At 38.5% G+C, this 13,220-nt stretch overlaps 1 protein-coding gene across 1 annotated transcript; it reads right to left on the bottom strand.

Moving 5' to 3' along the window:
• Positions 1–8,544: 8,544 nt before the first annotated feature.
• Positions 8,545–12,692, bottom strand: ptgs2b (prostaglandin-endoperoxide synthase 2b). Its single transcript, XM_015016985.1, has 10 exons — positions 12,551–12,692; positions 12,248–12,364; positions 12,006–12,149; positions 11,751–11,894; positions 11,308–11,489; positions 11,130–11,213; positions 10,788–11,034; positions 10,228–10,514; positions 9,983–10,130; positions 8,545–9,463 (listed from the first exon to the last, which is right to left on the bottom strand). The coding sequence occupies exons 1-10, from the start codon at positions 12,630–12,632 to the stop codon at positions 9,051–9,053; spliced, it is 1,848 nt and encodes a 615-aa protein (XP_014872471.1). The 5' UTR covers positions 12,633–12,692; the 3' UTR covers positions 8,545–9,050.
• Positions 12,693–13,220: the final 528 nt, after the last annotated feature.

Genomic DNA, 13,220 nt, shown 5'->3' with positions numbered 1-13,220 from the left:
AGAAAGAGCAAACCTAAAACATACCAACCTTCACAATCTCTAACCTACACATCTTAAGCTCTTTGATAAGTGAAAATAAAGGTTTTGCGGTAAATAAAATAAGACATTATAATCATATCAATCCGATTCCACTTTCGTCCACCTTAAACATCGGGTGCCTTTCCATTTAATGAGAGTGAGGCTGCGTCACTGCGTTGCCTGAGAGGTTTTGGGGAATGTAGTGTGAAAATCATTAAACCACAACTTATCTGTGAAGCTTATCTCGTGCCAGCCATGTTAAGCTTTACTTTCCATCACGTCAAATGAATAGGAATGAGGAAACCACCTGCAGGTTATTAATGGTAGCACTAAAAACTAATCAAAACGTTTTTCTAATGGGTGCTGTGGGGGCGCAGGGGCAAAGCACAACCCATGTATTGAGGCTTTAGTCCTCATGCCAATGGTTGCAGGTTCAATTCCTGGCCTGATGACATTTGCCACATGTCTTCCACTTCTCTTATAACCCTCTTTCCTACCAAACTACTTTCAAATAAAGGCCACTCGAGCCAACAAAACCCTTAAAAGAAAAAAAAGTTTTTCTATGAAAGTGTAATAATAGTTTCACACCGAGTGAGTAAAGGGAAACACAAGAGAATGTAGCGTTCAAGTGAGGGAAATATATGCTGATCTTCATAAGCTGAGAAATTACAGCTGGCCTAAACTTGCCCTGGTCAGAATAATAAAAACAACTGGAACTGTAACAAACAAGGGTGGACACCACACACAATGAGAAGAAGAGTAAAAATCCCCAAACTCTGTTATCAAGGTCCTGTTAGAGCTGTGACTGAAGCTGCACTTCACACCTTGTGAATAACTCCAAAACTTATGAGTCCACAGTCTTTCCAAGGCTGTGACTTTATGTGACTTTATGTTTTTCCTTCCACTAAATTTTCCATTACTAAGCATATCATTAGCAGATGTCTTTTGCCTTGTGGTATTGTGGAGAGTGGCAACGCGTGTTTCACAATGATTTCCTCATGACTACCTTGATCATGACAATGTCACAACTACGTGTTACTGTGTCATTAATTTTATAGGTTTCATGTTATATTTTTATTTTTGGTTTTATATATTCTCCATTATAAAATAAATGTATATAACACTGAAGGATTACTGGAATAAATTAACTTTTTGATCATATTATATTCTTTGCGATGTGGTTTAGTCAAATAAAAAACATTATTATTTGAGTCTGATACTTATATTTTTGTATCTCTTTTATTGAAATTCTCTACTTTTTAGCATTAAGTCTTCACAAAAACTTAAAAATTTTGTCTCTGGCATTAAATTAAGTGTATTTCTCACAGAGCTTCAGTTTAAATGTGGGAGAAAATGTCACCTTGTTTAACCCACATTCACAACATTGTTCATCAGCTGCTACGTGCAGAATCTCAACACCAATTAGATGTTGTTTTACTGAATGTTCTCCTCTGGGTGTTCTGTGAATGTCCTGCCAAATAATACCTCTGTCCTCCCTCTGATTCAGAGAGCTCTTTGATTGAGATTCATACTTCTTTTTATTTACCCAAATGAAATTAATTAAGAGTTTTCTGGAAATATTTTATCACGCAAACATTACAAGAGGAGTTCCTGTCTGGAATGAACCTTTTCACAAAACAAATTACACATTAAGGTTTTTGTTCACTCACCATTTTTACTCCCATGCAATAGTTTTACAGCAACTGAAAAGGTAGATATTACATGGAAAAATTTGCTTAAATTGTGAAAGGCCTTTGACTGACACCTTAAATATGTCCCTGAGACATCCTATTACTAATATGGGAAAGGGACAAAATCTAACAGATGTCATTTTACAATTGTGTTTTGGCATTAGTCACCATGTCTGATGAACAGACTAACTGATCAACACAGATACCAAAATGTGACTGATAACAGGTGTTAGTCTTTCTTTATGAATCACATCATTCACAACATTTTAATTTGAAAGAGTGTACCCAAGGATTAAGACGTTCATTTGGAAATATTTTACTTTGGGTCAAATATTTAGTTTGGGTTAAATATTTAATCTGGGCTGTGTGAATACAAGGTGTGTATTCACACATGGTTTATGGTTATGATGCCCCACAGTCTCATTCACAGCTAAATGATCAATAAACGAAGCATAACAAACACATTTTGTCTAAGTACATGTGCTGCCCCTCACACAGAAGGACTCCTGGGTGAAGAGCCACATTACCAATATCAGGACCTGAAACCGTGGCTGTAATTTCACACATTAGGGGGAATTCAGAATCAACAATAAGCTTCACATGCAAAGTTTTTGAATAAAATACCTGCCCAGCTCACACAGAAACGTCCCTGATTCAGAAGCTGTGAGAGCAAACACAAACTACGCCACCTGTTTCAACACCTAGATTATAAAAATCAGTAACACTCCTGTCTACTAAAGTTTTACAAAAGGTAAATACAGAGCCATGTCAGTTATTTAAGAGGAGAGTCGAGATTGGTAAAGTCAACAAATGGTCTTTGTACTATGTAAAAGACCAACACCACAAATGTTTAACCAACATTTGTGGTGTTACTATTTTAGACATTGGTTTATTTTTTTTAATGCATAAAAAGTTGGGTAAACCTTAACTTCATAAGAAATTTATATTCTTAAGGAAGTGCTAGTTTTCCAAAGTTATTTTACAATAAATAAACTGTGCTGTTATTTCATCAAATCTATCTTAAGCCTATCACTGGTATGCAGGAGGCAATGAACGGAAAAATGTTGTCTTCTCCCAACAAAGCAACACTAATTAGTATCCAAAAAAACTAAACTTCTCCTGAGGATTTCTAAATATATTCTTATTAGTTTTCCGTGCAGCTCAGACAGTGAAACCTGATAAACGGTATCTCTCCCAACATTTCTGGCACGCTATTTCGTCTGTTGAATCTTCTTTCCATAGATGGCTGCAGGGCCATGCAGAGACCTTTGGAGGGGCAGGGGCTCAACCCCCCCGACGCACCCCTCTGCACATGCCTGGATGGCCGTGTTTAACATATTAGAGTGATGAGAGAGAGTGTGTCTGATGGACGAGCAACTATATTGTCGATGTAATCTCATGTTGACTTGTGACTGTTTTAGGTTTTTCTGTGTCTCTTTATCTTACGTAACACATTTTGATATATAAACAATATTGTTTACTGTGTTACACGCAACTCCACAAGCAGCTTACATTTTGAAGATGTTTTAGTGTTCAAACTCTTAAAAACTGGACGCTTGAAGCGTATTGTAAACAGCGGACCTTTTCAACTGTAGCCTGAATGTTTCGTGGAAAAAAACCTTAACTTTGTAAAGATGCTGGTAGAGATGAAGCTTATGAACAGTTTTAAGGATGCTTGTTTAACCAATGGAGGATCAATGATTTACTCAGAAATAAGACTGTCAGCAAATTCAGGCAAAAAAAATGAACGCCTTCAAAACTTCCTTAGAATTATGATGTAAAGCTTCAGGGAAGTGAAAGTAATCAAATTCATTTCATTAATTCATCAGCAAGTTGGAACACCTCTACACAAGCCAAAGGCATTTCAGTTTACTGGTATTGAATAAAATGTCAAGCTGGAAAGACGTCAGAAAGAATCTTTGAAAGCTATTGTTGCTGTAGGCTGAAAGTGCTTCAATGACATTTTTGAAATAACTTGAGGTTGGAACAATTTGAGTAGAATCAAACTGACAAGTGATTGAACCTAACATAGGTGACAATTACTAGATAAAGAAAACGTGGTTGTTAGTGAAGAGGGGAGGAAGAGAGAACAGAGTGAACATATTGAGAGGAATGACTTATTGAAATAAAATGACACAATGAAAACACAGGGATCTGACTAAATATCTTAAACAAGATGTAACCCCCCCATTACGCCTAAAAAGACTAAATACAAAATACAAAGCTACAACACAGAAACACAAGAAGGGATGTAAAGACAAACCACAAAACTCAAAGTGCTTAAATCCTAAGAGCCAAAACATACCAATTTCAGACTCTTCAAGTCTCAGTTAAAGACAGGATGATTAGAAAAAGATTGTACATTTATTAAAAATGATCCTCTGGAGAAAAACTCCTCGAGGAAAAAAACAACATGGCAGCTTGACTTAAGTTTAGTTTGGCTCAAATTATAGGCGATTGAATGAAGAAAACCAAACAGAATATCGTCAGTTTAACCAGCTGTTAAACATGGTGGTGAAGGGCTTCCTGTCACTGAGTCACATTCGAACTCTTTGTTTTGCAAATGAGAGGCCATCAGTGCTATAGTTGAACTTTGACCCCAAAATGGATCATACAATTGAAGTAATGTCTAAAAGACACCAAAGTAATGACAGACATTAATTGTCATTCGGAAACTGTGTTATTTGTGCCAGAAGGTGTGTGCAAGCTTTTGAATACCTTTACAGACATCATTGGCAGTCATGAAATGTTTCTCTCTGTTTTGTATCGGCACCACAGACTTCTTGGCAAAGAATCAGTGTCAAATGCTATCAGACACCACCCACACCCTGTCAGTTTCTGAAATTAAAACTATGAAAATAAAATATTTTAAATGGTTTTGAGTAAGGAAGTGATACCCAAACCGTTATTTACTGAAAACTGAATCTCTTTAATTTGTTTAATTTTTCCCTTTGGGGGTGTGAAGGGTCTCACGCCCCGTCTTTTGTCCTCTACTTATCAATGGTCGTTAGATAGTGGACATTAAATTTGTGACTAATAAAACACAGAGCCCCCATGCCACCCAAGACATTGTAATGTTTACAGTTTCTTAGGTCAGGATAGATCCTATTAAGGTAATTTTGGTGTGAGAAGTGATGTTGAAATTGAACGCATTGCTCATTGCTTTGGCAGTTTCTATGTGCTTCTGAACTGCAGTCATCATGTGTAACATCTGGATTGTAAATGAAAAAGTATCTCACACCGAAAGTCGCCGATGGATGAAGTGGTGACATTGGAATGAGGATAAGGAAAAAGTGTTTTAATGTTTGAATTATTTACGTTTTCTATCATTTGTCTCTATTCTTGATACACATGCTTCCTTGTTTGCTTTTTAATTTGGTAGAGTATGTTATTAACCTGATTCCCTTAAGGTCGTTATTGTCAGGAGTCAATAAAACAGAAAAAGTAGTAATCAATTTTTAGATCTCTTCCTCCTTGGCACACAATACCTTATTGTTGGAGGAAATTTCTCTTTCTCTGGCTTTTTCCTGAACTTTCTGAAGGAACCGCTTCTTGTTTTAGGCGTTTTCTGTAACAAAGCCGTGTGAATAAAAACTTTTTTTAAAATCAAAGTCTGACATTTCTTCCTCTGCGTCATATTTCATAGACTGCTTTTCTTTTTTAATCCGTCTTTTTATTACCTGATGTGAGAACTGACTGTGGACTCACGTGTCCACAAACCACCTGACATGTTTATGGGTAAACCCACAACTACCTACAAAGTTTTGTCAATAACCATGGTAACATTTTATGAATTTTAACAGGCCAAACCTAATAAAACATTAAAACTATTTGTTGGTAGTTTTCACTTAGCCTTGAATTCCCCCCTCATCAGCCCCAGGCTCGTTTCCTGTCACCATTACCTCAACGGTTTGTTTCTAGTTGAGGTATGACAAACGTGTTATTAGCTGGGATGCGTCAAACCCTGAAGCAAAACCTCCATCATTAAGAAAGAATGACATGAGGATGTTCCCTGCAGCTAAGGAGCAGGATTGTTGAGTCTTACACCAACATTGAAAATAGAACCCTAACAAGTCATATGATCAGTTTGCTTTTATTTGAGTTTATACATTTTTTTTAACATACTTTGTACTGTACAAACCAAGGTATTCAAAGTGAAGGTTAAAAAAATTCAGTGTCCATTTTATAACTGATTTGTGTTAAACCTCACAATGATTTTTCTAGATTTTTATGGTAATTTTTATAGCTTTTACAGGAAGTGTGAGTTATGTGTGTTTAGATGTTCAGAGAATATTTAAAGTCCTCACCTTCCCTTTTACATTTGGGTGGAAAAGTCTGTGATTAAAAGGAAAAATATACAGTACAACAATGGAATAAATTCTGACCACATCATTGTTGCAGCTTAAATAGGATTTAGGAGGGAAAATAGCAGCAAGGTGCTTCGGATATAAGTATGAGATTAACAAACGGTGTGTGTTAACTCAATGTGCTAGCAGAAAACACATCAGCACTGACTTTAGAGAAGAAACTGTTGCTGCCTATAAATGTCAAGTCAAGTTTTAACTGATTTATAATAGTTTTTCACTTGATTGCTCAGGTTCGACGTGAGTTTTGAGGGACTTCTAGAAAAACTAATTTAATTCACGACAATTCAGAGCCACATTTCCTTTGTGCCTTTGCACCACTTTCCAGCTGACCTACGCTGCACCACTTGCAAGGTGTCACGTAATTCTGGTGGTGGTCCCACTCCCACTGTAAGTCTGGCTCCCGAGCAGTGAGAAGGACAAAAAACATGCTGAGCTGTCCTGATCATCTCCTGCACTCGGGCCCACGTTCTGTTCATGCTCATTAGATCCACACAAAGCAAGATGGGTTCCCCATGCCCGATCTCATAAAGCAGGATCTGAGCAGGCCACACATTGACGTACAACCAAACAATAATAGTCACAGTCATGCCCTGGCATCAGACAGTGAGGAAATAACAACTAACTAATAATGCCCCCACACAATCAGGTCGTTTTCGTGCTGTGATAGGCCAAGTTCTTCCAGCGGGATATCCCGAGCCAAACATTATGTGATGGAGAAGCAACTCTTTATGAGGATGAGCTGAGATGACAACTGATGCACATGACTTAATTAATACAATGCTCTTAGTTCTGCATGTGGGTGTGTTTTCATTTGGATGTGGAAGCTGATTCTTTTGTGAGAAATGCGATGGAAAACTTTCTATTGAGGTTAGAGAGGATGATGTCTAGTGCTGGCGAGCTGATTCACGACGCCATGCTGCCTGTCACATCAGCATTTTTGTCACCGTGTTTGACTTGGACAGGGTCCTCTGGAGACTTTATCCTCCACCCACTTGCTGTATCTCTTCCAGCAGAGGCTCGGTGTATGTTTTCAGAATGGGTGGTTTTTCTTACATCAATTACAGTAAAGCAGTTTTTTCCTCCAGAACCTTTTCCCAGAAATGTTGACTGCTGGAAACCATAATAATGCCACATTTTGTGTGATAATTTCCCTATTTCTCTTTCATTACACACAATGTAAGGAAATGTCATCTTTAAACACTGAAGAGTTTATGAAATAAGCCAGTAAATCTCAAAAAAACATAAAAGTTTAAGAGAAATGCACTGAAGCCACCTGAACCATTTCATCTCGTTACTTATCTGCGCTGCCTTGGCATAAATCTCGTTGGGTCAGACAAGCTTCTACATGTTTTATCTGTTCTGTTGAGATGTGAAAGCTCTTGTAGCTGCACAAAAATGTGAGCGTAGGCTGAGTAAATCCTGCACAGAATACTCAGAGTACTACTGCTGGTTTATTAAAGCTCACTGGAGCTTTCATATCAGTCACATTTATTCTCCTGCTAAAAGAGCTCAGGAGCAGAAGTACAATACTGAAGAGGTGAAACATTCACCAATAAAATGATCAGTCAGGTGTTTGCTTTGTTCGGTGCCATTTAAAGGTAAACAACTCAGATTAATAATTACATTGTTGTTCCCATTTTCATGAGAACAGATAGGGTGTTTATATTTATATATATATGTTTAGTGTGAATGGCAACTTCACTTCTTGTAAAGTGTGAATGTCAAAGTTCTTGACCTTGTGAAGCACAGCTGACTGAATATTTCATAACAGGAAAGCAGAACTATGTCCTTTTGTCACTGTTTGACCTCTTCTTGTATTTGTGAAATTAATTCCCATGACAATTTGGGATCTGGTTGCTAAAATTTAACTCAGCTTAATGATTTGAAACATGTAAATGGGAAATAAAAGCAAAGACAAAAGAAAGCTGTGAGGTGGGATATACATTTGTAAAGTATTGCCAATGCAAAAACTACTCTGCAAGAGTCAGAATCCTGTTTTTTGTTCTGTGGACTGTGTCCGATTAAAATGGGGACGAGTACATGAGAATGTGCGATTTAAGAACGAAATGCATGTTGATGATCAGAATTCAGGAAAGGGCTACCAAAAGTAGATACTTGCCTAAAATTGCACAGCCAGAGCAAGAAATAAAAAGTTTAAAACAAGTGAAAATGGTGAGGACTAAATCTGACTGGAGGGACAATTTATTTTAAAATTTTTTACGTTTATCTTCCAGGTGTGGCAGTAATTTTGGATGGAGCTGTACTTGAGGCTCAAAAACATCAAGTTAGTTATCTAGAGAAATAAGCAGCAACAACAAAGGGTGTGTTTTCTTTTTTTCATTGGTAGGCTGATTAATACATTTAAATGATTGCAAACAGGCCTAAAAAATTCTTGAAACAAGAAGTTTCAAGAATTTGAAAATGTGTGCTTTAAGTTTAAAGTAGTCAGAAAGGAAATACAAAAAATCTTCCAGTTCTGTCAGAGTTTATTCAATTCAAACAACATATCATATAATGCTTGTAAGTCATATTACAGAATTGACAATATTTCATTTGAATATTTCTGCAGTTTAGACACATATAAACACACATTCTGCACATATACTCACATAACAGTCCAAGTTTTCTTTTATTAAAAAAATAAATCTGTGAATTAGTAGAAAAAATAGAAATGCATCGGAGCTATAAATAAGTCATGGTGAGTATAACCATGTAGGCTTCCAGTTTTAGTCATATGTGTGCAAATCTACAGAAATTATCCTCATGAAACAATAGAAATACAATAAGTACGACTGAGGCTGAAAGTCTACCACTTCAAGTATTAGGTGTCAATGAAGTTATTAATTCTTTTTAAATTACAAAAATAACTTAAGGCACTTAATAAATTAACACATTGGTGGAGAAAAGATGAATAAATAAAAAACATAAATACACAATAAATATTAAATAACATATTTTCTTTTGAACTGAGTATTTAGAGCTCAGAAGTCCTTTCTTTCAGAATAACTGTGGGGTTGGGGTTACTGCCGCGCGACTGCGACGTGCTCGAGTTGATGGTCATGGATCCGGTCTCTTTGATGTCAGGCACATAAAAGGACGCCACGGGACAGGGGCCTTGAACGTTGTTGCAAACCAGCCTCTGCAGGGAGGCGGTGTTGACGATGTCAAAGCCGACTGAGCCTCCAAAGGTGCTGGGCTTCCAGTACTCTGGCGAGCAAATGGGATTCCCCATCAGGCCTTTGAGGGAGAAAGGAGCCCCCATCTCCACCATCGTCTCCCCAAAAATGGCGTTCGGCCGGGGCTTCTCCACAAGCAGGCCGGGGTAGAGCTCCACAGCGTCGACGTCACCGTACAGCTCTTCCAGTATGGCGGCCATTTCTTTGTCTCCTGTAGAGAAGAAGATAAACAGTTTTAGCTTGTGGTTCAGTCTGGCTCGTCTCACTTGCACCACTTCTTAACTTTCCAACTTGATCTTTCCTTTGTCTCCTCACATCTAACCTTTTCCTCAATAGCCTCTTAATACATCTTGGGGTAGTTTTCCTATCCCTCCCTGGAGCTGCTGGTCTCCCTTGTAAGTTTACATCTTTGCTCTTTGTAATGACAATCTGCTTACATTATGCCAGGATGTAATGAACATCTGCCTCTTACAGACATGGAAATAAACATTGAACCTCCGAAACTGCTGGGGTGGAAGTCCAAAAGCATGTCCTTAATAATACCAAAGCGCTGTCGAGAGCTGTGTTCAGTAGTTTTAGGTATGCTTTTCAAACTTCTTGACAATTAGACAAAGCAGCGAGAGTCTGGAATTACGTAGAAGAGTCAATAATAATCTCCTGCTAATCCTTTTGCGTCATCTGCTCCACCTACATGTATCAGACTTTGTTGGTGGTGTTGAATTTGTCTCACCTGTCATGTCTTCAAACGAGGAGTAGGGCTTCATGGAGAATCTCTTCCTGTAGGCATTGAGGGATTGGTAGCGCATCTTTCTGCTGTTCTCGATGGACTTGATGGCGACGTACAAGATGGGTCCCGGAACGTTCCGCCCACCAGCAACCTGTTACAAGGGAATAAAATGTTTAAAGTCATGAAGCTTTAGAGCCATGTTGGGGTTAAAATGTGGCTGTTCCTGCAGCTGCATTGAGAGTCCTTACCCGTCCTGCAGTCTGCTTGGTGAATGAATCCACCAGGTTGCCGATGCCATGCTCGGTCATCACAGTGGTGTTGAAGACAAACTCTTTGTAGCTGTAATCCCTCTCCTCGATGTGGAAGCTGTCAGGCATCAGAGGGTGCCAGTGGTAAAGTGTGTTGAACTCGGATGCGATGCGGTTTTGGTACTGGAAGCGTTTGCTGAAGAGCAGCTCTGGGTCAAACTTCAGTTTGAAGTGATAACCGCTCAGGTGCTGCACGTAGTCCTCGATCACAATCTTGATGGTCTCACCTACAGAGATCAAATATGTAATCAAATTTTTTTCTGCTTAATTTGCATTTTAAATATAATATTTCCTCTACCGGCTGCAAAAAGGAAACTGACATTTCATTACTGCCAAGCCAAAACACATTCCTGTGATTATCATCAATAGCTCTATTCAAGGAATACCAAAGCTGAAACCACAACTTCCCCTGCTCGAAACTAATATCAGTCATTCCGCCTCCACGGCGCCGTTGCAGGAAATATCTTTAAAAACTGTTTGCAGAAGTCAAAATTTCTCACCAATAAGGATGAGCCGAGAAGTCTGAAAGAGTCTTTCGTCATCCCAGTCTGGGTGAACTTCCTTCAAAACGTCACACACCCGGTTGTGCTCACGGAGCCAGATGGTGGCGTACATCATGAGGCCTGGGACCAGACCGAACGCCTCGTGGCCAACAGCGAAGCGCTGAGAGTCTGGGACGTGTGGCGGGTAGTGCATTTCAGCACCAACATCCTTAACCAGCGGAGGGTACACCTCTCCGTTTACAATCTGTAGCGTTACACAAGAAGGACATACAGGAAGCGTGAGACACAGATGTGCATTTGAAGCCTTCGTCTTAATGAAATGTGGCTCTCTGCTCTTACCTGATACTTAAGCTTTCCATCCTTGAAAAGCCTCAGTTTATGTTGCCTCTCCAGGTTGTCACCATAAATGTGGCCGAGATCAACCTAAACAAAGGAAACATTTTCAGGTCATGATTTAATTTTTTTTTACAAGACTTCTTGTTTAATAATCTATTCTGAATTAGATTTGGCTACTCACCCCATGGCCTTTAGCCACTGTGAAAGCAGGTCCGTTCTTCATATCAGACTTGAAGAACTGGTGTGTGAAGTGTTGCGCGAAGAATGCAAACATCAAGCTGGTACCCTGCGGGTCTGGAATAAACCGTCTCCTCACCAAGAGCTTTTCCGCCAAAACCTTTACATCAGGTAGCTCCTTTTTACCTGAAAACAACAAGATAAACATCAGCTCAAAGTGCAGCAGGAAGCTGGCTTGTTATGATAGGATTACAGGGCAAACGCTTTCTTTGTTGCATGCTGGGACAGGTTTGGGCTCGATTCATAAGACTGTTTCCTCTCACACCAGCAGATAAACAAAAGGTTTTATTGTGATCTTCCACTGATGTAATAGGAACGGGATGCTCTTGTGCTCTAAATAGGAATCTAAGAAAACTGGTTCTCCTGAAGCGCAGAAAGTGAACTCACCTACGACTCCCATAGGGGTTGGGCAGTCCGCCGGAACTGGAGGAAGGGCACGAGTGTAGTAGGATAGGTTGGAATAGGCTTCCCAGCTTTTGTATCCATAGTCCGCGTTGTAAGTAGGAGGACTGTCAATCATATGGGATCGTGCTAGAAAGAGGAAGGACATTTATTTATTATTCATTTATGTTGCATAAACCTATTACTTGTCTCTGTATAAATTACTTAATTTCTCCACTGAGTAAAAAGCAGAGGACTTACATGTCAAGACGTATTTCATGATGGCATCTCTGAGAAATGAAATACTGTTGATGATGTTCCAGAAACCCTTGAAGTGGGTGAGGATGTAGTGCACCGTGTTGGGCGAAGGCTTTAGGGAAACTTTTATCCAAGTGAGGAACTCAGCTGCAGATGACAGAAATGGGGAAGATGAGTTAAGATGTCAACAGCAGCTCCAATGTAACAATTTGAAATACAATCTGGGTTTCTTTTTATATACTTACGTGTTGTGCAGTTTTGTCCATAAAAACCAGTACGTGTGCAGTCACATTCATAGTTTTCTGAACCCATCGCTGTGCACACACCCCTGTTCTGGCATGGCTCTGAGCAGCAGGGGTTACCTACAGCGGAGACATTTAGTCAAAATAAAGATCAATATCCTAGAAAGCACTTTAAACATTTCAAATACATCTTTCAGACACAGACTGGAGAATCAAACTTTAATCTAAAACAAAAAAAACTTAGTTCTAAAGTAATGTATCTAACTTAAAATTCATACGAAATTAATTTTAAAGTCATTTTCTTACCTCCTCTGCATAAAGAAAAACTGATTGCCAGCAGTAAAGTAGAAAATGTTATGAGATCCATTCTGCGATGTACTCTATTCATTTTGCGAGCCTGTCTCTTTGTCTGCTGGAAGCAAATAGGAGGTATCGCAGAACTGACTCTACATTTATACTCTCTAGTCCCGCCCACTCTGCCAATGACTGACCTATTACCAACCGGAAGTCTGATTATGGTCTAATAACCGAAGAAAAAAAGGAAAATGTTACAGAACACTCAAATTTCATAAAAGAAATGTATTTTATTAAAATGGTGTTTGACATTATTATAATTATGTTTATTAGATTTTCTATATGTTACTCTCGAAAATTGAGATAGATAAAAAATATTACAAGGAAAGACAAAAGGGGTTGACTTTGAGACTTTTTAAATTAATTGCATAAATAAATAGTTATTCTTTTCATCATCGGTTTTAAAATTTATTGTTAAATTAAATAATTTCAAGAATTTGTGCTAACAGTGTTGGTCCAGAAAAATGAGACCCAGTAGCCTCGATGTAAATCAGATGAGGATCGGACAGAGTGGTTTTAACGAGGAGGACGGCAACGCGATTTAGTTTATGTAGAAAAACAAATATATGTATGAACATCAAAATAAAAAATCTTATAGTATTTGACCTAAATGTAATACATC

Source organism: Poecilia latipinna, unplaced genomic scaffold (genome assembly GCF_001443285.1).
Source record: "Poecilia latipinna isolate Pla-1442-1.1 unplaced genomic scaffold, P_latipinna-1.0 Scaffold2087, whole genome shotgun sequence".
Classification (NCBI taxonomy): domain Eukaryota; kingdom Metazoa; phylum Chordata; class Actinopteri; order Cyprinodontiformes; family Poeciliidae; genus Poecilia; species Poecilia latipinna.
The sequence above is the reverse complement of the archived record's forward strand: the minus strand, read 5'-3'. Positions and strand labels throughout refer to the sequence as shown.